The sequence below is a fragment of the Lissotriton helveticus genome, chromosome 5_1, assembly GCF_964261635.1.
Source record: "Lissotriton helveticus chromosome 5_1, aLisHel1.1, whole genome shotgun sequence".
NCBI lineage: Eukaryota > Metazoa > Chordata > Amphibia > Caudata > Salamandridae > Lissotriton > Lissotriton helveticus.
In genome coordinates this window covers 436,518,882-436,546,802 of record NC_136065.1, presented here as the reverse complement: position 1 = coordinate 436,546,802, position 27,921 = coordinate 436,518,882, and the positions used below count along the sequence as shown (strand labels likewise).

The window sequence follows — 27,921 nt, the reverse complement described above, 5'->3', positions numbered from 1 at the left end:
AGACCATTTGCATGTTAATGAGGCCTTGCTGTTGTTCCACTCCTTCTAAGAGCCCCTGCAGCTCCACTCTGCATTTATTTATTTATTTATAAAGTTTTATACAGCGCGAACAAGATCCCAAGGATATCAGAGCGCTTTACAAAAATGATGGAAGACACCGAAGGTAGACACTGACTCTGTCTGCTTCAGGTTGCTGCTTAAAACGATTAATTAATTTGTAATGCAGAAAATAATATTGGATGATCCATTGTTACATTCTATGTATTCTGACAGCCTGTGCCAATTTCAATATTCCAGTTAGAATGCTAATATTTTGTTATTGACGCTTCCTATTTCCACAACATCGCCCACACCCCGCTGCTCGTTGGGCCACTTGGTGTCCTTCAGGGAGAGCCAAGGAGAAGCCCACAGTGAACTCAGCAGGCAGACAGATATAAGGAGGAGTATTTGGCACTTACAAAGAGTGATGGGCACAACAGAGCACGACTTTAACACCCGCCTATAAGCCGAGATAAGAGTGAAAAGGGCAGGATAACAAACTCAGCCATCATCAAACATCCCATGTTGCCCACATCGTGCCGCGGCGCCCCTGGCAACTCATAACGGCGCACCAGGGTGCCGCGGCGCACAGTTTGGGAACCATAGCTTTAGATAAACATCCTCAGAAGTACTCACACTCTCAACAGAAACCCAGAGCATGAAGGTAATTGTTGACACTTCACAGTGGAATGGGCCAAAAGGGGGTCAAGCATCAGATTCTCCATGCTATGAAGCATGCATTTATGTCAACAGTACATTTGATCATCTGGATCTAAGGAGGGGATTATTTAACGCCATTTAGACATTTAAAATTGAGAAAAGACCATCCAAAAATAAAAGCCTTGAAGTCAACAGTCAATATGTTGCATTCTGTTTTTAACATGTCTTCCAGCTACGAACTCTCAGAAATATTCTTTGTTGGTTGACATATGGGGCCAGATGTAGGTCGGGCAATACCGGTCGGAAACGGCCGAAAATACCGATTTTCGGCCGTTTCCGACCGGTATTGGGACATTGACATGTAGGGGTGTTTAAAACATACATATTCGGTAATTTTACCGAATCGTTAACTTTACCGAATCGGTAAAATTACAGAATCGGTAAATTTACCGATTTTGTGAATTTTACCGAGCGGTAAAATTACCGAATATGTATTTTCAAATGTAGGTAGCACTGTTAACAGTGCTACAGGGCTTTTAGGATTCGGTATTTGCCATGTAATACTATTACATGGTAAATAACGAATCCCTGTGTACATGCACATCTGTGCATGTACACCTGTGCCATGTGGCACACAGACATGCCCAAAGGGCATGTATGTGTGTCATATGGCACACAAGCCTGATGCAGGGGTGCAACAGGGTGTCAAAGTGACACCCTGTTCCCCATGTCAATTCGATAATTTGACCGATTCGGTAAATACCGAATCGGTATTTGCTATTGATTCCTATGGGCTTCAAGGCCCATAGGAATCAATGGCAAATACCGATTCGGTATTTACAGAATCGGTAAATACCGAATCCTACCGAATCGGTAAAAATAACCGATTTTTTATCTAGATCTAATTTACCGATTCATAAATACCGAATCGGTAAAATTCGGTATTTATGAATCGGTATATTAGATTTACCTACATCAGGGCCCTGATCATCTAGTTGTTTCTTTCCCATTGACCTCGATCTGAATAACTCTCTCTACTCCCTTAGTTAAATTGGTTTGTACTCACCCAAAGTTGTATGCAACGCTTAATTTGTTTAAAAAAAGGCAGGTACCCAATTTTATCTTTGGAGGCTGTCACCCACTTCCCCGACTGATGCCACCCACTTCCCTCACAGGTGCTGGCCTCTTTTCCACTAGCACTGCCTACTTTTCTATCTCACACCACCCACTTCTTGTGTGTACAAAGCCCAAAGCTGGAAAGAAGCTTGCCTGTCTCGGGTGGGACTTTGAGGAAAGTTGTACCTGATGGAAAAGTTTGGTAACAAGTGGTCAAATATCCCAATACAGTCACAAAGGGCGACATATTCCACTACTTTCATGGTCCAGTTTGTGGTGAGACAGGGCATGGGCTGGGGTTTTTGAAGTGACACTTTGGAGACTGGCAAGGCAGCAGAGGGCAGAGATATAAAATGAAATTCATTTAGATGCTTTCAGTGACATTTATTTACCCAATTGGGGTAGACAATCAAAGTTCATATGCATCAATACCAGCTCTCACACCTGATCCAATGCATACAGTATATCCAAAGAACAATGGTTCCTGTGGCATACGAATATATAGAATATACAATACTCGACAGCTTAAATAAGCAATATTCACTTGTAACAGAGAAGGGTTTGGCAGAAAAAGAAACACACATTTGCAAAATTTATAAGAAAGACTTCTTATATTTCAACTCATGAAAAGTATCCATATTTACAACAGCAACACATATACAAAAGATTGTATGTACAGTGTAAAGTGCAGTGCGTCCCAAGTGATTATGTGAGCAAAAACAAACACAAATAATGAATGATCTATACAGTTTTGCGTTATGGGTATTTACACAGGGAAATGACCAAGCAATCTGATACAATAATTGTTAGCAGTGACTATATGAAATCACAAATCACTGTGCTAATAGGTTCCTTCCCTATAGCGTCGACGGCGTTTCGACCTGCTTGATGGAGGTCTCGTCAGGACTAAGCAGTGAGGGACATCTAGGGAAAAGGTGAGAGTGGTTTTTAATATGTGTGGTTGCTGTACTCTGTAATATTGTGTGGACTTAAAAATGGGGATTAAAATACCTCGTAGTGTCTCGGCTTAACGCAACCCATGCGTGATAAAGTAAATTAAATCGGACTTACAGTGTACCCAGCCGGGCACTGTTGAGAAAAAAGATAGAACAATTGTTAAGATTCACGAACGCTGTGGGGCAACGTTACCATTGGGTCAGTCATGGTATAGTAAAGTCACTTACCACTGTGGTTGCTCGTGGTAATTGAGTCTGGTGGCACTCAGGTTGTAGTTGGAGAAGCAGGGTAATACCTGATGAAAAAAGGGCCATATGGTGAAAATGATGTATTATCACGGGAGAGGGTGGTGTGGGACAGGGTGTCTCAGAGCTTACCTGCTCTTCGGACGCGGAATCGCTCGATCGCACTTTCCCGGTCGGCTGTTTGGTAAACAGTGGAGTTCCGGGTTTCGTGCGTCAATGCGTCTATAACGTGACATGTGCGCGCGCATCTAGAGGGGCGGGAGTAGCGCTAGCGCGTCATGGTTGTAAACTAGCGTTTTTCATGGGAGGCGGGATCATGTACTGTGTACCAATTCCCGAGGCAAATCGCCACGCACTAGTAATGCAGTATGCCTTTGTATGGGTATGAAGATGTTGTATCATAAATGCATACAACATCTTGGTACACAGTACACAGTACATGATCCCGCCTCCCATGAAAAACGCTAGTTTACAACCATGACGCGCTAGCGCTACTCCCGCCCCTCTAGATGCGCGCGCACATGTCACGTTATAGACGCATTGACGCACGAAACCCGGAACTCCACTGTTTACCAAACAGCCGACCGGGAAAGTGCGATCGAGCGATTCCGCGTCCGAAGAGCAGGTAAGCTCTGAGACACCCTGTCCCACACCACCCTCTCCCGTGATAATACATCATTTTCACCATATGGCCCTTTTTTCATCAGGTATTACCCTGCTTCTCCAACTACAACCTGAGTGCCACCAGACTCAATTACCACGAGCAACCACAGTGGTAAGTGACTTTACTATACCATGACTGACCCAATGGTAACGTTGCCCCACAGCGTTCGTGAATCTTAACAATTGTTCTATCTTTTTTCTCAACAGTGCCCGGCTGGGTACACTGTAAGTCCGATTTAATTTACTTTATCACGCATGGGTTGCGTTAAGCCGAGACACTACGAGGTATTTTAATCCCCATTTTTAAGTCCACACAATATTACAGAGTACAGCAACCACACATATTAAAAACCACTCTCACCTTTTCCCTAGATGTCCCTCACTGCTTAGTCCTGACGAGACCTCCATCAAGCAGGTCGAAACGCCGTCGACGCTATAGGCTTAGGAACCTATTAGCACAGTGATTTGTGATTTCATATAGTCACTGCTAACAATTATTGTATCAGATTGCTTGGTCATTTCCCTGTGTAAATACCCATAACGCAAAACTGTATAGATCATTCATTATTTGTGTTTGTTTTTGCTCACATAATCACTTGGGACGCACTGCACTTTACACTGTACATACAACCTTTTGTATATGTGTTGCTGTTGTAAATATGGATACTTTTCATGAGTTGAAATATAAGAAGTCTTTCTTATAAATTTTGCATATGTGTGTTTCTTTTTCTGCCAAACCCTTCTCTGTTACAAGTGAATATTGCTTATTTAAGCTGTCGAGTATTGTATATTCTATATATTCGTATGCCACAGGAACCATTGTTCTTTGGATATACACTTTGCCCTGGTTCCGCTGTGAGTAGGGTTCCCTTGTTTCCCCCTTTCCCCAATGCATACAGTAGCATAGTGTCCACTTAAAGAGGATTAATGTATGGTCAGTGATATGAATCTCTACATAAATATAATTGAAAAACAGTACAATTGTGTAACTGTACTGCCAAATTTTAGTGAGTTGTGCCGAGGATTCCTTTCAAGTAATCAAGAGACACATTTATAGAAGCTTAATACTGCACTTTAACCTTTAGGTAATTCCATATTAAAATAACGCAGAACGCGCATGAAAAATAAATGCATATTAAACTAATCGGTGGGAAATGCACTATTATTGCCCATATAAGAGGGAAACAACCTTTACAATGCAGTCATTACATCGCACTACCTTTACATAGCCGTCATTACATCGCAACATCCTTTACATAGCATGTCGTTACAACGCAGCCATTACATTGCATGTCACTACAACGCATGTCATTGCAACGCATGTCACTAAAATGTAGGCGTTACATTACAAGTCATTATAATGCATACCATTACAACGCATAGTACCCTTACACTATCCAACACTTACCCTACTGTTGCAATTTGTTTTTTAATTGTCCCGCCCTACCCTGGACTTTCCAGGAGTCAAGTTTTTACTGTGAAATCTGTGCCTTTGAATTGGACTTAGCAGTACAATCTTCTTGCTTACCCAGTCTATCTAACTTCATGGAATATAAGTTTCTTAGCTTGAACTGATGCTCCTTGGCGAAACACCATGCCGAGGTGATTGACCTTCTAATGGATGAGTCTCCCGATACCCTGTTCCTAACAGAAACATGGCTCATCCAGGACTCAGTGGCGGAACCGTGGTTAGCCCTCCCACAAGGCTATGTGTTAAAAAGTATTATCAGAGAGGGAGGGACAGGAGACGGCATCGCAGTGGTGGTCAAGGAAGCTTACTCTATTAGTCTGGATAAGGAGAAGATAGCGGGCTGTGAATGAGCTCTTTTTAAAATTGGTCTTAGTTGTAATTTTACCATGTCTGGCCTCTTAGTTTATAAGCCCCCGGGCCCTCTGGCCTGTTTAGAGAAGATCTTCTGAGTAAAGGTGGACATCTGGCCAGTAAGGCGGCAAATTTCATCATATTGGGGGATCTCAATCTTCATCTTGAGAATGGGAGGAAAGCTGAGATCGCCAGTTTTTTGGCAGACTTGGAGGCCTTTCAGCTGTCACAACACGTTCTTGATGGCACTCATGTTGCTGGTCATCTGTTAGTTCCCATGTTTTTGATCATTTTTTTTTAAAAATGGTTCCACCGATTCCACAGGACTGGACTGATCATTCATTGATCATATTCTCTCTGCAGGTGCAGGGGAGAGTGGTTGTGTCCCGCCCCGCCCAAGTGCCTAAACGGCCTTGGTATAAATTAGATTGTGAATTACTGTCTGTCTGGCTTGATGAGCACAGACCTCAACTACCCCCGGGCATAGAGGGGGCAGATCTGTGTTTCCAAGAATGGCTGACGGCTGGCTTGGACATTCCAGTTAAGCAGGGTGGAAAGGGGTATGGGCCATTTAACCTGCGGTTCAATGACTCACTGACTTGGGCAAAAAAGGGCTGTAAGCAACTAGAGCGGGTCTGGCGTCGCTCCTATGAGGTAGCTGCAAAAGTTGAATATCGAGCGGCAATTAAAAATTATCATAAGCTCATCCGGAGAGCGCGGGCAGAGTATGTAGCAGATAAGATCTTGGCGAGCTCAAATCCCGCAAAGACCATCTTCTCTCTGCCTCTTCTATAGCCTCCAATCGCCAGTGTGAGGTACTAGCACAGCGCTTCTTGAATAAAGGTGAGCAGATCTATTGTGGTTTTTCTAAGGCGTCCTCTCCTGTTGAGATCATAGTGGCACATGGAGCGGTGGACACTGTGGAGGGTAATTGCTTGTCATCATTTCCTCTGTTGACGCCTCCAGAATTTGAGGCTCTATGCCATAAAATCGAGTCAGGCTCTCCAGCCGACCCACTGTCATCAACTTATTTTCATCAACTCCACTCATCGATTGCTCCTGTGAGCTTAGAAGTGGCCAATTTGTCTCTGAGGTCAGCTTCTGTTCCTAGGGCATGGAAGCACGCCAAAGTCATTCCGTTGATAAAAAAATCTACTCTTGATCCGGAAGATCCGGGCAACTATCGCCCCATATCCCAGCGCCTTTTTTGGCCAAGTTAGTAGAAGCAAATGTGAATTCTATGCTATCCAAATTTATTGAACAGCACAGTATCTTTGATTCATCACAGCATGGGTTCCGACCTCGGCATAGCACTGAATCTGGGCTATTGGCAGTATCGGAATCCATTCAGAGTAGGTTGGATGTGGGAGATTCAGCGGCCTTGGTCCTGTTGGACCTAAGCCCCGCTTTTGATACGATGTCCCATGCAATTCTCCTTGAACACCTCAGGGAAGTTGGGATTAGGGATGGGGCCCTGGAGTGGATCCGCTCTTTTTTGGAGGATCGGACGTTCCAGGTCTCAGTACCACCCTTCCACTCCCATGAATGTGCCCTGCTCCAGGGGGTACCTCAGGACTCTATTTTAAGCCCACTTCTGTTCAATCTATATATGAGACCCCTGGCAGAGGTGGCAAAAGGCAGGGGGTTGTCCTTGATGTCATACGCCGACGACACCCAGTTGGTAATCGCCTTCTCCAAAAACTGCTGTGTTAACTTGGAGAAATTTAAGGAGGATCTGCTAGCTATCACAGATTGAATGACGGCAAACTGTTTACAGTTAAATGCCAGTAAATCTGAGATATTGCTATTTGGCAAAGACCGGGAGCTCTGGTCCGAGCAGTGGTGGCCGGGCCGTCCTAAACCCGCCCCGTTACCTAGGGAGGCTGTGAAGAACCTGGGCATGTGGTTTGACAACGGACTAACATTTGAGAAGCAGGCAAAAGCTGTTGCCGCTGTCTGTTTCGGGTTCTTGCGAGGGTTGAGACCCTTGCTTGGTTTTTTTCCCCCTAGAGTTCGTCAAACCATTGTTCAGGCGTCCATTCTTTCTATCCTTGACTACGGTAACTCTCTGTATTTGGGCGCTAACAATGCCAGTATTAAACGCTTGCAGAGGGTCCAGAATGCTGCAGCACGCCTTCTGGTGGCCTTACCTAGATCCTGCTCGGTGGCACATGTGCTCCCCAAGCTTCATTGGTTACCTATTGAGAAACGCATCCAATTTAAGGTGCTGTGTATCTCTCATAAGATTCTGACGCATCAAGCCCCGGGTGGGCTTTCTTGCCTGTTGACACCTTATGTGCCTGGGTGTGCATAGAGATCTGCCGACCTTGCGCTTGTCTGTGTACCTCGAGTTTGGAGAGCAAGGGCAGGGGGTGTTCCTTCCGCTTTTTGGCAGCAGTACTTTGGAACGTGCTCCCAGCACACATTAGAGCTATCTCCAATCTTTTGGTGTTTCGTAAATCTATTAAAACGTGGTTGTTTCCACTCTCCGATGTCTAGTTTTTTAGGCTGTGCTCTCTCGCTTTTTTCTCTCTCGAGTCTCTGGTTGCGCTGGGACGCCTCGTTGCTGAGGCAGCCATGCGCACTACAAATCATGAATAAATAAATCACTGGAGTTAGAATAGTAATTTTTACCCCTACACTATCTAACACTTGCCCTACTGTTGCACTCACTGGAGTTAGAATAGTAATTATTACCCCTATACTTTCCAACACTTACCTTAAATGCGATGTAATGGTATGCATTGTAATTGTATGCGTTGTAAAGGTATAATGCGATGTAATGGAATGCGTTGTAAATGTAGTTTCTGAAAATGCGATGTAATGGCATGCAATGTAAAAGAATGCGTTGTAAAGGATGTTGCGATGTAAAAACTGCGTTGTAAAGGCATTCATTGTAAATGTATGCGTTGTAATGTCATACATTCCATATAAGATAGGTTGTCACATGAAGAGCAAAAAAGAAGAGTTTCTTATTTAGGTGTCCCTTCCCCGAACTCACAGCACAGGAAACTCCCTCCTTTCCACTACAGCGGAGGCATCTCAACATTAGGAATTAACAGTCTCAGGATGGTTGTCTTTTAACAAAAATCAGGGGAACTATTTTTGTTAAATTTAAAAAGAATGGGCAAGTCATGGCCCACATATCCCGCCTACTTCAACCTCTGTAATATAACTACTTACATTGTGCTCTTCTACTTTCTACCATTAGGGCGACTGCTGCTGGGGTCATGCTGGACGACACAGGGCAGCTGGGGCCAGATTGATGTGTTAAGGCTGCCAGCAAAGGTTTCAGGGATGTTATAATTAGGCTCAGATTTCATTTGTGCAAAACTAGTGAAATTCAGCAGTTATAGTTAGCTGTGCAATGCCCGGCTTATGATCTCACATATTACACGACTCATGACATGGTCAGAGACATCAATGATGGCATGGTCGGTGACATCACTGATGACATCTTAAATGACATCACTGATGACATCATCCTGTGAGTGTAAGTGTTTTCTAAGAGTTTATGAGTGTCAAATATATGTACTAACCTACTACAAAAGTTAGATTAGTGTACTAGGTACACTACTAATGAGTGGTACTACTTCTGCCATATATTATGTGAGTGACTGTTTGTAACTGGGCGTGAGTGGGTGTGTGAGTGGCTGTATGGGATATAAGTGGGGGTGAGTAACTGTGTGGGTGAGTGAGTTGCTGTATTGGTGAGTGAGTGGGTTTGTGAGTGGCTCTATGGGTGGGTGATCGGCTGTGTGAGTGGCTGTATCAGTGGGTGAGTGGATGTGTGAGTGACTGTATGGGTGAGGGAGTGGGTGCCTGAATGACTGTATGAGTAAGTAAATAGGTGGTGTATATCAGTGAATGAATGCCTGTATGGGTGAGTGAGTGCCTGTATGGGTGAGTGAGTGCCTGTTTGAGTTGGTGTTTGCTTAAGTGAGTTGGTGTGTGAATGGCTATATTGGAGAGTGAGTGTCTGTATAAATGGCTGTGTGGGAGAATGAGCAGATGTGAGAGTGCTTGTATGGATGTGTAAGTGGGTATATACATGGTTGTGTGGGTGTGATTGAGTGTGAGAGTGCTTGTATGGGTGAGTGAGGGCCTGTGTTGGGAGACCGTATGGGTAAATGAGTGGGTGTATGAGTGGCTGTTTGGGTGAATAAGTGGATGTGTGAGTAGCTGTATGGGTGAGTGTGTATTTTGCCTCTTTCTGCTCATTTTGCCCGTTATTTTGCCTCTTTCTGCTCACTTCTGAACTTTATTCTGCCTTTTGGTGCTCATTTCTGACCAGTATTTTGCCTCTTTGTGCTTATTTCCAACCTCTATTTTGCCTCTTTCTGCTCATTCTGGTCATTATTCTGCCTCTTTCTGTTTACTCCTGAACTTTATTTTGCCTCTTTCTGCTCATTCTGCCCGATATTTTGCCTCTTTCTGTTATTTTCTGTCCTTTATTCTGCCTCTTGCTGGCCATTTCTAACCTTTATTTTGCCTCTTTATGCTCATTCTTCCCATTATTTTGCCTCTTTCTGCTCGCTCCTGAACTTTATTCTGCCTCTTTTTGCTCCGTTCTGACCTTTATGCTGCCTCTTTTTGCTCCCTCCTTATGTTTATTCTGCCTCTTTCTGTTTGTATCTGATCTTTATTCTGCCTTTTTCATTTAGTTTCTCACCTTTATTTTGCCTTTTTCTGCTCTTTGCTGACCTTTATTTGTCTTTTTCTGCTTGTTTCTCACCTTTATTTTGCCTCTTTCTGTTCATTTCTGACCTTTATTCTGCCTCTTTCTGCTCCATCCTGACCTTCATTTTGCCTCTTCCTGCTTGTGTCTCATCTGTATTTTGCCTTTTTCTGCTCATTGCTGACCTTTATTCGGCCTCATTCTGCTTGTTTCTCACCTTTGTTTTACCTCTTGGCGCTGGTTTCTGACCTTTATTCTGCCTCTCTGCTTATTTCTCACCTTTATTTTGCCTCGTTCTACTTTTTCTCACCTTTATTCTGTCTCTTTCTGCTCGTTCCTAACCTTTTTTTTTGCCTATTCTGCTGTTTTTCCCCAAGACTGCAGGCGAGCCTGAAGGACCCAGCCGTCCCAGCCGGCTCCCGGCCTCCTGCTGGAGCTGGCATTGCTGCTGCACGGAGGGAGCTGCTGGAAAGGCAGCTCCTTCCATGCAGGAGAAATTGTTTCATCTCTTTCTCTGCCCACATATCTGTGGGCAGGGAAAGAGATGAAAGCTCACCTCCAGCAGGCAGGAGCACTTTGACCGCTCCCACCAGCTGGAACTCAAATGGTTGCTTTTGCTTGGCAGGATCTGCCAAAGCTCCTGCCAAAGTAAAACAAGCCGCTATGTACCAGGGCTGGGCACCCGGTACATAGCAGTAGCTGGCCCTGGATTGTGGACGTCTCCATGGCTATGTATGGCTCCAGGAGGGGGCCTGCACGGTCCCCATCTTCTGTTTGCATGAGCCTTCCCGGGGATGTGGTGGTCCCTGAGACCAAGAATGGCCCTGTAGTGGGGCCGGCTGACCCCATCCTTTTTCTTAAAAAAAGAATGCCAGGGGAGGTAGTGGTCCCTGCGGTGCGGAGCCCGCACAGCCCCCTCTCCATATTTAACCCAGAGGAGGTGGTGGTTTCTGGAGTTCAGGCGGTCTGTGCAGCCCCCACTACACAAGTTATTTATAGCCCCAGGGAGGTGGTAGTCCCCGGGGCTCGAAGAGGGGTGACCATTTTACAAAAAGGTCACTTTCTGGACCAATAGCTACCTTTTTGCCAAATTTGGTGTAATTCCTTTCAGTGGTTCGGCTGTAGTTATGTCTAAAATCCCTTAAGGAAATTGCATGGGGTAAATGCATTTAGAAACCCCTCTTTTTACCGGTCCCCGCTTGACGGATCATCCAGAAATGTTCAAAACAACTGCGGAAGTGATTGGCAAACTAGTTTTGAAATTTTTCAGAGAATTCATCAAATGGCGCCAAAGTTACTGGCAAAACAAGAAACGCTTTCACTATGGAAACAAGGTCCTAACTATACCAGATTGACAATTGTATGTGACATCCCTAGTTGGGTCCCCAATTGCACTTTAGCATATTTGCACAACACTATATATTTAACTTATTTATTATCATTATGTTAGATACATTAATTAAAAGTCTGTAATGTTAAATCTAGTCCCATACTAATAATTGCAACGAAGAATATTTAAAGACTCATTCACCATTATGCTAAGTTGGCAAATTTCTGAGGAAACAGGGCACAGTTTTTTTTCTTTGAATCATTATGAAATGTATATGTGATGATGAACTTATTTTTAAAAACTGCACCTGGGAGCATTTGCACACATAGAGTATTTCAATTTGTTGCAGTATTGTATTTTTGAGGGGATTGCAACATACAATGTGTAATGATGAATGTAGTAGAAGTCGAAGGAGCATTTTAAAGTTACAAGTTTATGTCTATCTCAGTGTTTGCAACTGTCATGGCGCTGGGTTGTATCACACAGATTGTTGTACAACAGTCTAGTGCTTGTTAAATGGGAAGTGCAATAAACAAAGGACTACTTTGAATTCACCTGGGTCACGGTAGTTGGGGTTGCCCAGTTGAAGGCACAAGCCGTAACACGTTGGAGTCCCGGTGTTCGGTGTTGTTTCACGAATAAAGGATTAAAAAGCATCCCACTGTTCCTGTGTAGCTCGTGTGGGACTCTATTGGTGTGGTGCAGATGACTCTTTGACTAGCGAGATCATTGGAATGGATATATATATAAATTCCTAAGTTGCATGTGGCTAATTCGTGGAAAAAATGTAAAAATTTAATAGGCCGAGAAACACCAACGGCTGTACAGGACGATAACAGAAAATGGAATGGTAAGGTTAATATTTTGCTGCTAGCAGCTTATTGCATAAATTGTCTGTTGTTCCAGGCACCAGGATCTTTCTCCTTCCCTTTATAAATATTTTGATTTAAGATATGCCGTTTTATGAATTTGTATATACTTGCTATTTAATTATTCCGAATAATTGTGCTCATCAATGATTGTATTTCCTTAGATTTTAAATAGTTAGTAGAACGGACTTTTACTGGAATTAAGTTTTATGTCTTTATATATCTATGAAATGTAATATATTTTTAATAGAAGAATGTCCATATTTATACATTTTATGTTTCATTATGCTACCACCCCCATACGGTTGGGTTGATGTTATATTTGTCAATGTCTTTTATGATCCTAAGTGATTGCAATAAAGATTATATGATGATATATATAAAAATAGATAGATTAGCTAGATAAAGATATATAAATATATATGTGTAATGTCAAGTTATATATGTGTAGAGTTAAGTTTAGTAAACCCATACTTACCTATATATACTTAACGACATTTTGGTAGTCAATATTTTAGCTACTTTGCAGAACTATGTGAAGTTCACAATTGTCTGGTCGCATTTCACTTCCCAAATTCTAGATAAGTGATTTCATCCCATCCTCTCTCAGCCAGTCAGTTGAAGCTGTGTCTAGAAGAAGTGACCACTTGGCTACTAGCCGAAAATCTGTAGAATATACAGTTTCTTCAAACCTCTCTCTTTGTGGGCTAGTCACGTGGGTGCATCATGAGACTACATGGCATCATTCATTTTCGAGCTGGCTTTATAAGAAAAATCCTAAACAGGCTTGGCTCACTTCCATTCTACATAACGGAGTTTGCATGAAATTAATATGGAAAGTCTTTCTTGTGCTCCTTTAATTCCTGCAGGTGTAATGAACGCCACAACCTATTGTGGTGGCACTAAACTTGTTGTGCCATTCCCATTTGTAAAGACAGTGAACATCTAACAGTTGTGTCATGCTAAGAAACTAATTTATTGATTTTGACCCAGGACTAAGTTGTTTACATGGCTAAAATCTTTAGACTACCTATTTTATCTCCAAGAATCTAGAGACTCCGCGCCCCAGCTCAGGTGTAAGCAGCGCAGGCTCCGGTGACACAGGAAGTGAATCAACTGGCAAAGGAACACAAACTGAGAAGGACGAGGTACTGGCTGAGTTAGGCATCTTGCAAAACCTGAATCAGCAGCTGGTAGCAGAACTGGAGCAAGTGAAGACAGATTATGATATATGCACAGGTGGGTGGAGCTCGGTTTTACGTAGATGAGGTAAGATGTTGGGATGGGTCTGGAGGGTACAAGTGTTCTAGTTTAGATTGAGATGAAGCATCACTTTTACAGGATTGGCACAAGTGGGCTAGAATACAGTACGTTAAGTGCTGAGAAGGCTAAGTATTGTATGCAAAAAAGCCAGTGGTAGGGCTATAATGTTCTACTTTTTTTATTACAAAGTGGTGAAATGTGCTTTATGCAAATGTCGAGAGGGATTGTGGTCTTTCTTTGCACAGATGGTGGGCTATTATTGATCAGAACATATAATTGTGCTCTGTGTACCTCAACTTGTCATTGATAAAACAACACACATTATGGCCTTCCTTACAAGCCCCTTGCGCCGCCAGTGAGTTACTTTTAATATGGGAAAAAGGGATGTAACAGCAGCGCAAAGGGCTTGTAAATAAGCCCCTATCTGTTTTTTTGTGCCAAAGCCTAAACATGTGCAAATCTACATAAGTGCTTTCTTTGTTTCTATCTCTGTCTCTTTCTCTCTCTCTTTCTGCTTCTTTTTCTGTCTCTCTCTATCTCTCTGTTTTACAGTCGGTTTCTCATTATCTTGGTTCACCCCTCTCAAACTCTTTCAGTAGTTTTGGATGTGACTTGTCCTTTTTAAACCCTTTCTGTACTACCAAGACATGCATTGTGTAGCAGTAGCAACCCACAAGTAGTTGAACCTGTCTTCTAGAGCTTGGCTGTCATCAAAAAATGTATGCTCACCAAGAAGTGTTTGGCTCAATGATGGGCAGGCTGTCTAAGTCAGTCTGTATAAAAGGATCCATTAGCTGAACTTCCAGTGAATCTGTAAATGGCTCCCACCAAAATGTGGGAAAGACAACACAGGATTGTTCATCATCAGAGAATCACAGACACTAAAACAGGCAAGTGGTTGTAATGGAATAGGCCCGAAAACTCAGTAGCGACTAAACAAGCAACCTATCATTTGCACAACACCAGCTATATTAACAACCTTCAATAACCAAACCAACCAACTTGTAGAAATATTAGAGAAAACACATGTATTCCTATAAATGGTAGAAACAGGTTAAGCATCCAGAAACTGTATACAGTGCTACTGAAAGTTCCATGCATAAAATTTGTCATTTTTCTCTGTTCTTCCCAGGAGTGAAGTCATGTGTTCAATAGTAGGCATTTTGATTTGCAAAGATGATGGCCATGGATGTTGTGAGATCTTGGATATATGGCAGTGATGGTAGCCCCTTCATTGAACAGAAAAAGAGTAAACTGAGAGGGTAACATTCTGGTCGCTGGGTGAAGCATCAACCCCAAGTTGACTGGCGGCAGAGATGCCAGGCCAGAGTTTGTACTACATTGTAGTGTATTGCAGCACATAATACCCCTATTTGTGGTGCAGAGGTGCTTGCCTATTTGGGTAGCACACTACACCATGCAGAGTGTGTGATTAGAAGGATGCTGTTTTTGTTTTGATCCTATATTTTGATCCTATATAGATAGTGTTTCCATTATTGTACGTGAAGTCCACAGAGGTGCGGTTTTCATATCTGTCTGTCTTTCTGTCCACAGATTGTATCAGTGTGTTGAATGATGAAGTGTAAGAGGCAGACAGACAGTTTTATCGTTTTCAGCATGCTGCTAGCTTAGAACAGCTCTGTATGTACCTTTATGGTATTACATATTTTATAGTCTGCATATCTAGTTATTGCACTGAGTTATCCATTCTGAAATTTTGTGTATACTTGTATACTCGTCCTGACCTGGCGAGGTTGGAGGGAGAGAGAAGTGGAGAGATGTGTTGGAATGTATATTTCTCATTATCATACCATATCTGAATGTCTTTGTGAGATGTAAAGAAGCAGTCAGGTTGTTTAGATATTTGGGAGCTGCAGTCAATGAATAATGTTAAAGTCCTCCAAATTGTCCAGTAAGGTATGACAGATCTTTTTAGTTATTTCAACCTGTTAATTTGGTTTTGTTTGTTTTTTTGGCTGTACAGTGCCGATGATGAAGAACCCTCATAGCAGATATGTCTAATGTGAATTTATGAGGTATAAGTAACAATTTGCTGCTGAATGGTACTTAATATGGCGTTAGTTTTTTTGTGAGCCATAACTGTTATATATGGTAGTACATAACTTTATAATGCCACAGCAAATCACGAGTCAGCCCTTTTTTGCTTACCTGCATAATGAAAGCAGTTTGCTGGTTGACCTGTGACAATTCGTAAGTTGTAAGGTGAGGACTGTACTTGAGAGTGTGACCTTTTCTGGGCTCTGTTGCTGGTATGCAGGTAGCGCAGCTAGCTAGAGAAACTTGAACATTACGAATGTGAGGAGTGCTTTCAGTTTGTGTTGGTATGCAAGGTACTGGAAGATCTGAAGTAGTGTTTTCATTGTGTAGAAGGCCCTCTTTGTGATGTTGTTAGCATGCAGTATCCGTGGATGGGTCTGAATCCAAGGTTACTCCTTTGTTTCTCACTTGTTCTCATGTTGTCAGAGGGGCTTCAAGTTCCTTAAGGCTAAGCCATATGGCGGGAGGCTGGAAGTTTTGCCATTGCCCGCATGTCATAATATCTGTCTTTGCGTCATTAAGCTTTAGATGGGAATTCATCATCCATATGTTTATAACATGAAGGCAGTCATCAAGTTTTGACTTGTAGAGGTCTTTGGTGCTATCCACTGTTAAAATGATTTGGATGTAATCTGCTTAGTTGTATTAGTTGTAACAGATGAGGCTGTATGATTAAATCAGGTTTGGTAAGGGGGTTACGTAGATGTTCAATAATAGAGGGGATATGATGGATCCCTGAGGATCGCCACAGTGTGAAATGTGAGGAGGTGATGTGAAAGGGGGGAGGTAGACCACACTTTGTCTGTCTTTGAGATAAGAAGCAAACCATTTAAAAACATGTTCATGGATTCCCTTATTGTGAAAACGTTGCAGTAGCACGTGGTAGTGAACAGTGTCAAATGCAGCTGATGAAATCCCAAAGTAATGCCAGCTTAAGAAGAGACGGGCAATCACAGTGTCTCTACTATCAGACCATTTGCTGGGCTTGATTTGGGGCCTGGGAACCAGGAGCTTTGTACCGCTGATTGGAGTGGAGTAGCGTAGCCACTGCAAATTTGGCACACTTACCCCTCCTGAGGTCATAGGTCACAAGCAACAGCTCCTCATCTTCTAATCTTTATTGATAATCGTGAGCACTGACCGTCTCTGTTTATGTCCGTGATCTCTGAATACTTTTAAATAGTAAGACTATTTCAATTGATTCCATAAATAAACCAACAGTGCTTCATTTTTTACTCTTTTTGTAAATAGCCATTTACATTCGTAAAGGTTTTTAAAAGCACCACTCTGATGCTGCCTTCCCAAGCCTTATTAAAAGAAACGAAAAAAAGAACCTGATAGATATGTGAGCCTAAATCAGAAACCATTTTCTGCCACTTTAAGGAACCATGGACACTTTAATCTCACAATGAACTGTATTAACAGTTACTGTCCCTGTTATTTTTTCCCCACTTAGTTGAAATTGAACAAGGAACTTGGAAAATAAGGATGAGCTTTTAAACCGTTGTGTCCACTCTCAAATAGTACCATTATCTAAGGTCTAAATGTGCTGATCAAGGGTGGGAATCAATGAGGGAAATGTGTTTGCGTATGTGGGTTAGAACTATGTTTGCATGGTTATCCTGCTGTTCATGGCTTTTATGTGGTTCCAGCCTACCTCTGACTGGCTTCAAATGGTGCAAGAGTAAGCATTGGAGGTTGCTGGCCCATATTGTGTGAGATACCCTACCAGCAAAGAGAGAGCGAGTATGGGTTCATTGACAGACTGATTTCCTGCGCAGTCTGGCAATATGAGTGCAGCAGGACAAAGCCTGCAAGGATGTCCACCTTTAGTTTTACCTTGGTAGTGCATGGCCATCTATGTGAATGTTTTGATGACAGGCAGATGATGACAAAACCAACAGGTTTTCCAGGGCTCGGTTTGAGCAGTTGGCTGCCATGAGCTCTCGACATGAGCTGAGCCCAGGCTTCAGATTTCCAACTCCCTCTCATTGGCCGACCCTTCAAAGAATTGGCCACTGAGACCAAGAGATTTGACCTGAGAAGGACAGAGAGCAGGAAGTAACCATTTCTGTCTACCCACATCCCGGCACTTCCTGCTTCTTATTGGTGCCCACTGCCCCGACCTATCGGCACCTGCCTGCCCCTGCAGCCCTGGCTCTGTCAGTGCTAGGTCTCCTCAGGGCTCATGAGGCAGAGAACTGAAGACAGGAGCTTTCTGCCTTCTGAGGTTTGATGACACCTTTCACTGCATGTCTTCTTCGCACACCAGCTGCCACAGATACCTAAACCCGTAAGATGCTGGAGCCGGACGTCATAACTGTGACTGTGAGTAGCTGGGAGCCAGGTCCACTGCTGCTGCCCTAGATGTTGGTGATCTGAGGGGAACAGGACTGAGATTGAGTGATTTGCATGGCTCATGCATGTGAGAATATGCGTGCATATGTATGTGTGAGTAAGCTTGTGTAACCCTTGTGCGTTTGCCTGAGTCTTCTTATGTGTCTCTATGTCTTCGTATGTGTGTTTGTGACTGCTGGAGGGAGCGAGCTGCTGGTGGTGGAGGACTAGTACAGTTGTGATCTTGGCCTTGTGTGGTTCTGGCAGATGGTAAGTGAGGAGAGGAGTACAAGGCTGAATCTGAGAAATGCATATTGCTCATGCATGCTAGAATGTTTGCCTATGTGTATATGTGAGTAAGCTTGGGTGAGCGAGCTTGATCTTTTGTGTGTGCCTAGGTGTCTTCTTAGGTGTTACTTCAACAAAAAGTAGCAAGGGGTCAAAGGCAAACACAAACTAAGTTAAATCCCTTCACAGTGGCTGAAAAGAGAAAGGAAATGAACTACTGGTGTGTGTAGTGCGAATCACACATAGGGTCTCCTATCTCTTGAGAGAAGATTCCCATCAGTCACCACTCGGATCCGCCCTTCATCATCTGGGATCCTTCACCCTCAGAGATAAAAACTGGGACCCACAGTGGACTGGCAGATGTTGAAAGCCTAATCCTACCTGTGGTGTCCAGTGTGAGGGGAATACTAGATGTATTATGGTGACCAAAAGCAGTGCTGAACAAGTGAAGTGCAAAGTGAAGTTGTGGAGAGAATTATAAAATTAGGTAGGGAAGTGAAAAAATTATTTATTAAGGTTCACTTCAATCCTAAAATTAAAAATGAGTGCGTAGTGGTCTAAACAAATAACCACTGTTGGAAATAAGAGGTCGACATGTTTCTGCAGACTGATAAGATCCACGTGATATCTAGCTGCTTCCTCAGGACCATAACGCTACTGCTTTACAAAAAATTAGTGGGAAAAGGAAAGAAATAAACAGATATCACCTGAGATCTAGTGATACCGTCCTTCTCCTGACTGTGTAGTTCAATGCCAGGAATGAATCCATTCACGATGAGACACACATGAAGGGAAGAAACAAAGTACATACCAAATTAGATATAGAGCCCTGTGTTGAAACACATTCTTTCTAACACAAATTGATCTCTTGTATATAGCAGAAGTGTAGTACCCTACATGTACATATCATACACCACTGTGCATAGCAACAAGCTCATGACTTCTCACTTACCAAATTGGCAGGAGAGAGAAGTCCCACCTCACCTGGCCACAGCGCAGGTAAAACAGGGCACCGCTCTAAAGTAGCGAAAGAAATAAATGAAAAGGAAAATTAGGACACTCAGGGTGTCACGATACTCTAGCAACAATCGTAGGCCACAAATCCATTTGAGGAGAATACACCGACAGTCATTACACAAGTACTGCCGTGTCATAGTATAAGTATAACATATTGTTTTATCGTCTTAGCTCTAGTGATGGTAAAGAACCAGTTGCTGCATAGGTGTACTGAAAAAAGCCTAAACAGCCCGAATTCCTTTGCTACTGTTTCCATAAGAACGCATATTAAAGAAACGCTTATTAAAGGATGTCAAGGTCTCTAAAAGCAGTCCGACCCACAGATGATGATCAAAATCGGAGTCGAAAGGTCACAAATGGACATTTTTGCAAATTAACGTCTGCAATAGCCCTCAGTTCGGTAAACTGGGCTTGCAGGGCGTGTCGTATTCAAAAGAAGGTGGTAAAAGGGCACCTCTCCGTACATCGTGAGAGGAGGATGTAACTCTCAAGGCTACTACCAATCGCGTACTCGAACGCCACCCAATTGATGATGAAAAATGATAAAGAAATGGTGTGTGCGCCTACCTGTCCGTCGGTACCCCGGGCGTCCCTCTGGGCTGTCGTGGGAGGTACCGACGTGGCGCGTAATCTGCCATTATATTTCCACCTCGTCACCGGCAACAACTGCGACCGGATGACGTCCGTCTGTGTGCGACGTGCATGGCATCATGCGAATTGAAGTTTGTTTCTAGCTGTGCGCGCATATCTCTCTGTTTGCACTTATTTGGCACGTTGTAATTTGTTGTAGAATGCCTTAAAGTGCACCATAAGGGTCAATCATGTCTTTAAAGCGTATCAGGATTAAAACAAGCACCTAAAGAGACAAAGTGCCCTGTGTGAAAGACAATATCGATATTGATGCTTTATTGTTGTCATCAGTGTCAGAAGGCAGCTAGCTCTTCTCTGCGCGCGTAAAAGAATGGAAAATGCATATTTTATGCGACAGCACGCTCTTATTTACAGTGCTGCCACTAAGTTGACACGTGCTATATCTAGCAAAAAGCCTAACAATGCGCTATCTTGCTGTGGCGTCATAGAAGTATTGCCCTCAGACATCTAAAGATAGATGAAATAAGACACAAATAACGCATCCAAATAAATGCACATGCAGTCATCTTGAACATAATCATTCTGTACGCTGTCAGGTGTCCTCATTTGAGTGCCATCCAAGGAATTTCCTCGTTAAGGCCCTCTTTGTCGGATCTGAGTTTGTACACCCATCTTTGTTCTTTTTTGAAAAAAAAGCCACTAATGTCAGTAATGTGAGGTGGAATCATGGGCTATTCAATGACTGTCCATTTGAGCTCTGTTGGTAAATGGCCAACTTCTATATAGGGAGCAGTCAGTCTTGTTGCCTGTTTACAGCATCTGATAGAGCTCTTGTGCTCAGAGATTCTTGTCTTCACTTTACGCGTAGTCATACCTACATATTGTTTGTTGCAGGGACATGTAATCAAATAGATAACATTTTGGCAGTTGCAGTTTGTGAATCGTCGCTGCTCCCAGGGACGACCTGTGCCAATATCAATCTGTGTAGACTTCGTTGTTAAAGAGCAAGCTACACAATTGCCACAGGGATGGTGTCCTGTGACCGCTGGCATATCCCATAAAGTCCCTATCGGTCGTGGACTCGTGTATTTTGGTCTAGTGTGGACCAGCTGATCTTGAACATTACGTCCACGTTTGAAGGCGAACAACGCAGGAGATAAAGTGGTCGTGTCACTCCCGGTGTTTAAGATCGCCCAATGCTTCCTCACAATTTTTTGGATCTGATTAGACTTTGTGCTAAAAGTATTAACACATGTTATCCTTTTTGATGTTGGCTTGGGAGGCAATAGTTCTAGTAAGCCTTCCCTGTTGTTGTTTGAAGCACGTTTCTTAGCAGCCCTGATCAGTCTTTTCGGGTATTTCTTCTCAATCAACTGTTTCTCTAAAGTCAGAGAATGTTCTTCGAATGCAGATTTGGTTGAACAATTGCGTTGAATACGAAGGAATTGTCCATAAGGCAAGTTGTTAAGAAGTGCCTTAGGGTGAAAGCTCTCATAACTCAATAATGAGTTCTTTGCCACTGGTTTACGGTATATTTCTGTATGTAAACCAGTGGGAGTGGCCGTGACTAGCAAATCAAGGAAGGATAGTTGGTGTCTGCTAAATTCCATGGTGAATTTCAAAAAGGGGTTTCTCTCGTTTAACCACCCATGGAATTTGTGGAGATCGTCTACTGAACCATGCCACACCACCAAGACGTCGTCAATGTATCGTTTCCATAGACGCACATTTTCTAGGAATGGATTGACTACATTGAGCACATGGTGTTGTTCGAAACTGTGCACGTACAGATTAGCGAGACTAGGGGCAAAAACGCTGCCCATACTGGTCCCGCTAATCTGTAGGTACACAGAGTCCTCAAACATGAAAAAATTCTCCGTCATGGCCAAGGTCGCCAGGGTCATGATCAACCTCACAGGTGTAATGGAGTTAAGATCTTGAGTTTCAAGGAGACTCTCTATCACTTCCAAAGTTTCAGTTTGGGGTATGGAAGTATAGAGGCTTTCCACATCAAAGAAGACTAGAAGATCTTGTTCAATATCATAATTCACCTCTGGTAGAATTCTAAGCACTGCTTTAGTATCTGTCAAATAAGTTGGCATCTCTAGAACCAGCGGTTGCAAGAAGCAATCTACAAAGGTGGATAAGGGCTCGAGCAACGAGCCTATGCCCGATATCATGGGGCGCCCAGGTGGTGGTCTCTGGGGTTCATGTACCTTAGGCAGTACATAGAAGTATGGCATCACTGGATTACCTGCACAAAGATATTGTGCCTCTTTCTCCATGAGCCATCCTTCAGCCAAAGCTTCTTCAACAATGGTACCAATGATGGTGGTCAGTCTAGCAGTAGGGTCCGTTGACAATTTGCGATAGAATTTCTTGTCGCTTAATTGTCGCAAACATTCTTCCTGATCGGTGTCGGTGTCCAAAAGGACTATGGCACCCCCTTTATCTGCCGGCTTAATTGTGACAGATGAATTATTAGCTAAACCATTAAGAGCTACTTGTTCTTTTCTGCTAAGATTGATAAAGGGTTTGTGATGTTGTTGAAGAAGCATCTGTAAATCATGATCCACTGCTTCTTCGAATGCCATAACTTTGGCAGGTAGACCTATAGTGGTGGGATTGAATCTCGAAGGGTTCCTTAAGCCAGTATTGTCATCAGGGGTTTCATTACTGCCATCTTGTGCCTCTTTGTTAGCAAAAAGGAAGTGCAATCTGATTTTCCTGAAAAACATGTTCATTTCAATGTTAGTCAGGAAGGGATCTGCAGTATTCGTAGAGACAAAACCAAGGCCTCTATTCAATACTTGTTCTTCAATTGCAGACATGGTATGGGAACTGAGATTGATTACGAGAGAGGTCCCGCTGATGTCCCTGGTGTTTCTTGGGGGATCTTCTTCCCGTTCCTCAGGTCCATTGTCTGAGGAGGTAGGTTCCATTGCACCTGACCCTGCTGCTGGGATCTGCGTCGGCCTCTCGGTCTCCCTTGGCCATAGCCTAAAAAAGGCTGCTGTGAGTAATCGGGATAGAAATTTTGGGGACCAAAAGGACCTCCTGGAGGTGGATAAGTAGGGGTACCCCAAGGTAAGGGTTGCCACCAAGGAGGCGGTGGTGGTGGACCATAGTTTGAATTGTGTCCACTCCAATTTCTCCTATTGTATCCTCTGCCTCTCTTATTGTTGTTGGTATTGGTAGAGTTTGGAGTGTCAGAGTCGCTCGACTCTGTATTAGAGTTAGAGGTACCATAAGTAGAGCTCCCTTTCCTGCCTTTCTTATTAAAAGGCATGAGTATGTAATTCTCGCTAGTATATGGATAAACTTTATCCATGGCAAATTTTGCAAGGTCTTCCTTGCATTTCTCGAGTTTGGTGAACAGAATAGAATCCCTAAACTCCTTGTTAGCTTTGTTGCTCTCATCGTGATTCTTAGAAAAGATCTTTGTTGTGAGGGTTGTCTGGATCTGACCTTCCAAGAGCTGGATCTCTATTAAAATCTTATCAGCAGCTTTTTTTGCCGTTTTAATAATTAGCAACAGCCAGTCTCTCGTGCACTTCCAGGCGATCAGAGACCAATCGCGTAGGAAGTCCTTGTCGTCTAAAAACAAGCGTCGAGCATTAGTAACGATAAGCCCACTGGGGGCACCGTTACCCCGAAGGTATTCTGCCATGGAAATTCCATGGACACAGATCCTTGACTGACTTTTTTTCAATAGCAGAATTTTGGCCCACCCATCTTCGCTCGTAACCGGGGCAGGTGGTAACATATCTAGGACACTAGGATTCTCTGACAGAATTGACTGGATTTCCATTTCGTCGAACGCCAGTCCGGCGACAGTGGCCATCTTTAACACAGACTAGTGGGCAACAGACTATGCTAGAAAAGGAAACAACCCTGAGGTTCACACAACGTCCTTACCATGAGTCCAAGATCTAAAGTGCAACCTTGGGATTAAAAAGACCCGCAGCTCAGCAGCTGCACAAGAACATTCAATAAACCAGGAGAAAGAGGGTCTAAGGGATGGTTCAACGACCCAACAGTACTACTATCCCTAGGAACAGTTACTTCAACAAAAAGTAGCAAGGGGTCAAAGACAAACACAAACTAACTTAAATCCCTACACAGTGGCTGAAAAGAGAAAGGAAATGAACTACTGGTGTGTGTAGTGCGAATCACACATAGGGTCTCCTATCTCTTGAGAGAACATTCCCATCAGTCACCACTCGGATCCGCCCATCATCATCTGGGATCCTTCACCCTCAGAGATAAAAACTGGGACCCACAGTGGACTGGCAGATGTTGAAAGCCTAATCCTACCTGTGGTGTCCAGTGTGAGGGGAACACTAGATGTATTATGGTGACCAAAAGCAGTGCTGAACAAGTGAAGTGCAAAGTGAAGTTGTGGAGAGAATTATAAAATTAGGTAGGGAAGTGAAAAAATTATTTATTAAGGTTCACTTCAATCCTAAAATTAAAAATGAGTGCGTAGTGGTCTAAACAAATAACCACTGTTGGAAATAAGAGGTCAACATGTTTCTGTAGACTGATAAGATCCACGTGGTATCTAGCTGCTTCCTCAGGACCATAACGCTACTGCTTTACAAACAATTAGTGGGAAAAGGAAAGAAATAAACAGATATCACCTGAGATCTAGTGATACCGTCCTTCTCCTGACTGTGTAGTTCAATGCCAGGAATGAATCCATTCACGATGAGACACACATGAAGGGAAGAAACAAAGTACATACCAAATTAGATATAGAGCCCTGTGTTGAAACATATTCTTTCTAACACAAATTGATCTCTTGTATATAGCAGAAGTGTAGTACCCTACATGTACATATCATACACCACTGTGCATAGCAACAAGCTTATGACTGCTCACTTACCAAATTGGCAGGAGAGAGAAGTCCCACCTCACCTGGCCACAGCGCAGGTAAAACAGGGCACCGCTCTAAAGTAGCGAAAGAAATAAATGAAAAGGAAAATTAGGACACTCAGGGTGTCACGATACTCTAGCAACAATCGTAGGCCACAAATCCATTTGAGGAGAATACACCGACAGTCATTACACAAGTACTGCCGTGTCATAGTATAAGTATAACATATTGTTTTAGCGTCTTACCTCTAGTGATGGTATAGAACCAGTTGCTGCATAGGTGTACTGAAAAAAGCCTAAACAGCCCGAATTCCTCTGCTACTGTTTCCATAAGAACGCTTATTAAAGAAACGCTTATTAAAGGAAGTCAAGGTCTCTAAAAGCCGTCCGACCCACAGATGATCAAAATCGGAGTCGAAAGGTCACAAATGGACGGTTTTGCAAATTAACGTCTGCAATAGCCCTCAGTTCGGTAAACTGGGCTTGCAGGGCGTGTCGTATTCAAAAGAAGGTGGTAAAAGGGCAGCTCTCCGTACATCGTGAGAGGAGGATGTAACTCTCAAGGCTACTACCAATGGCGCACTCGATTGATGATGAAAAATGATAAAGAAATGGTGTGTGCGCCTACCTGTCCATCGGTACCCTGGTCCCTCTGGGCTGTCGTGGGAGGTACCGACGCGGCGCGTAATCTGCCATTATATTTCCACCTCGTCACCGGCAACAACTGTGACCGGATGACGTCCGTCTGTGCGCGACGTGCATGTCAGAGAATCCTAGTGTCCTAGATATGTTACCACCTGCCCCTGTTACGAGCGAAGATGGGTGGGCCAAAATTCAGCTATTGAAAAAAAGTCAGTCAAGGATCTGTGTCCATGGAATTTCCATGGCAGAATACCTTCGGGGTAACAGTGCCCCCAGTGTGCTTATTGTTACTAATGCTCCACGCTTGTTTTTAGACGACAAGGACTTCCTACGCGATTGGTCTCTGATCGCCTGGAACTGCACGAGAGACTGGCTGGTGCTAATTATTAAAACGGCTAAAAAAGCTGCTGATAAGATTTTAATAGAGATCCAGCTCTTGGAAGGTCAGAGCAAGACAACCCTCACAACAAAGATCTTTTCTAAGAATCACGATGAGAGCAACAAAGCTAACAAGGAGTTTAGGGATTCTATTCTGTTCACCAAACTCGAGAAATGCAAGAAAGACCTTGCAAAATTTGCCATGGATAAAGTTTATCCATATACTAGCGAGAATTACATACCCGTGCCTTTTAATAATAAAGGCAGGAAAGGGGGCTCTACTTATGGTACCTCTAACTCTGATACAGAGTCGAGCGACTCTGACACTCCAAACTCTACCAATACCAACAACAATAAGAGAGGCAGAGGATACAATAGGAGAAATTGGAGTGGACACAATTCAAACTATGGTCCACCACCACTGCCTCCTTGGTGGCAACCCTTACCTTGGGGTACCCCTACTTATCCACCTCCAGGAGGTCCTTTTGGTTCCCAAAATTTCTATCCCGACTACTCACAGCAGCCTTTTTTAGGCTATGGCCAAGGGAGACCGAGAGGCCGACGCAGATCCCAGCAGCAGGGTCAGGTGCAATGGAACCTACCTCCTCAGACAATGGACCTGAGGAGCGGGAAGAAGATCCCCCAAGAAACACCAGGGACATCAGCGGGACCTCTCTCGTAATCAATCTCAGTTCCCATACCATGTCTGCAATTGAAGAACAAGTACTGAATAGAGGCCTTGGTTTTGTCTCTACGAATACTGCAGATCCCTTCCTGACTAACATTGAAATGAACAAGTTTTTCAGGAAAATCAGATTGCACTTCCTTTTTGCTAACAAAGAGGCACAAGATGGCAGTAATGAAACCCCTGATGACAATACTGGCTTAAGGAACCCTTCGAGATTCAATCCCACCACTATAGGTCTACCTGCCAAAGTTATGGCATTCGAAGAAGCAGTGGATCATGATTTACAGATGCTTCTTCAACAACATCACAAACCCTTTATCAATCTTAGCAGAAAAGAACAAGTAGCTCTTAATGGTTTAGCTAATAATTCATCTGTCACAATTAAGCCGGCAGATAAAGGGGGTGCCATAGTCCCTTTGGACACCGACACCTATCGGGAAGAATGTTTGCGACAATTAAGCGACAAGAAATTCTATCGCAAATTGTCAACGGACCCTACTGCTAGACTGACCACCATCATTGGTACCATTGTTGAAGAAGCTTTGGCTGAAGGATGGCTCATGGAGAAAGAGGCACAATATCTTTGTGCAGGTAATCCAGTGATGCCATACTTCTATGTACTGCCTAAGGTACATAAACCCCAGAGACCACCACCTGGGCGCCCCATAATATCGGGCATAGGCTCGTTGCTCGAGCCCTTATCCACCTTTGTAGATTGCTTCTTGCAACCACTGGTTCTAGAGATGCCAACTTATTTGAAAGATACTAAAGCAGTGCTTAGAATTCTACCAGAGGTGAATTATGATATTGAACAAGATCTTCTAGTCTCCTTTGATGTGGAAAGCCTCTATACTTCCATACCCCAAACTGAAACTTTGGAAGTGATAGAGAGTCTGCTTGAAACTCAAGATCTTAACTCCATTACACCTGTGAGGTTGATCATGACCCTGGCGACCTTGGCGATGACGGAGAATTTTTTCATGTTTGAGGACTCTGTGTACCTACAGATTAGCGGGACCAGTATGGGCAGCGTTTTTGCCCCTAGTCTCGCTAATCTGTACGTGCACAGTTTCGAACAACACCACGTGCTCAATGTAGTCAATCCATTCCTAGAAAATGTGCGTCTATGGAAACGATACATTGACGACGTCTTGGTGGTGTGGCATGGTTCAGTTGACGATCTCCATAAATTCCATGGGTGGTTAAACGAGAGAAACCCCTTTTTGAAATTCACCATGGAATTTAGCAGACACCAGCTATCCTTCCTTGATTTGCTAGTCACGGCCACTCCCACTGGTTTACATACAGAAATATACCGTAAACCAGTGGCAAGGAACTCATTATTGAGTTATGAAAGCTTTCACCCCAAGGCACTTCTTAACAACTTGCCTTATGGACAATT

At 43.4% G+C, this 27,921-nt stretch overlaps 1 protein-coding gene across 1 annotated transcript in view; it reads left to right on the top strand.

The window, feature by feature from the left end:
- The window catches only part of CCDC27 (coiled-coil domain containing 27), a 295,166-nt gene that overhangs the window by 166,158 nt on the left and 101,087 nt on the right, over nt 1-27,921 (top strand). Inside the window, exon 9 of the mRNA XM_078640960.1 lies at nt 13,426-13,618. Within this exon, the coding sequence (XP_078497086.1) occupies nt 13,426-13,618 (193 nt within the window). The remainder of the gene's footprint in view (nt 1-13,425; nt 13,619-27,921) is intronic.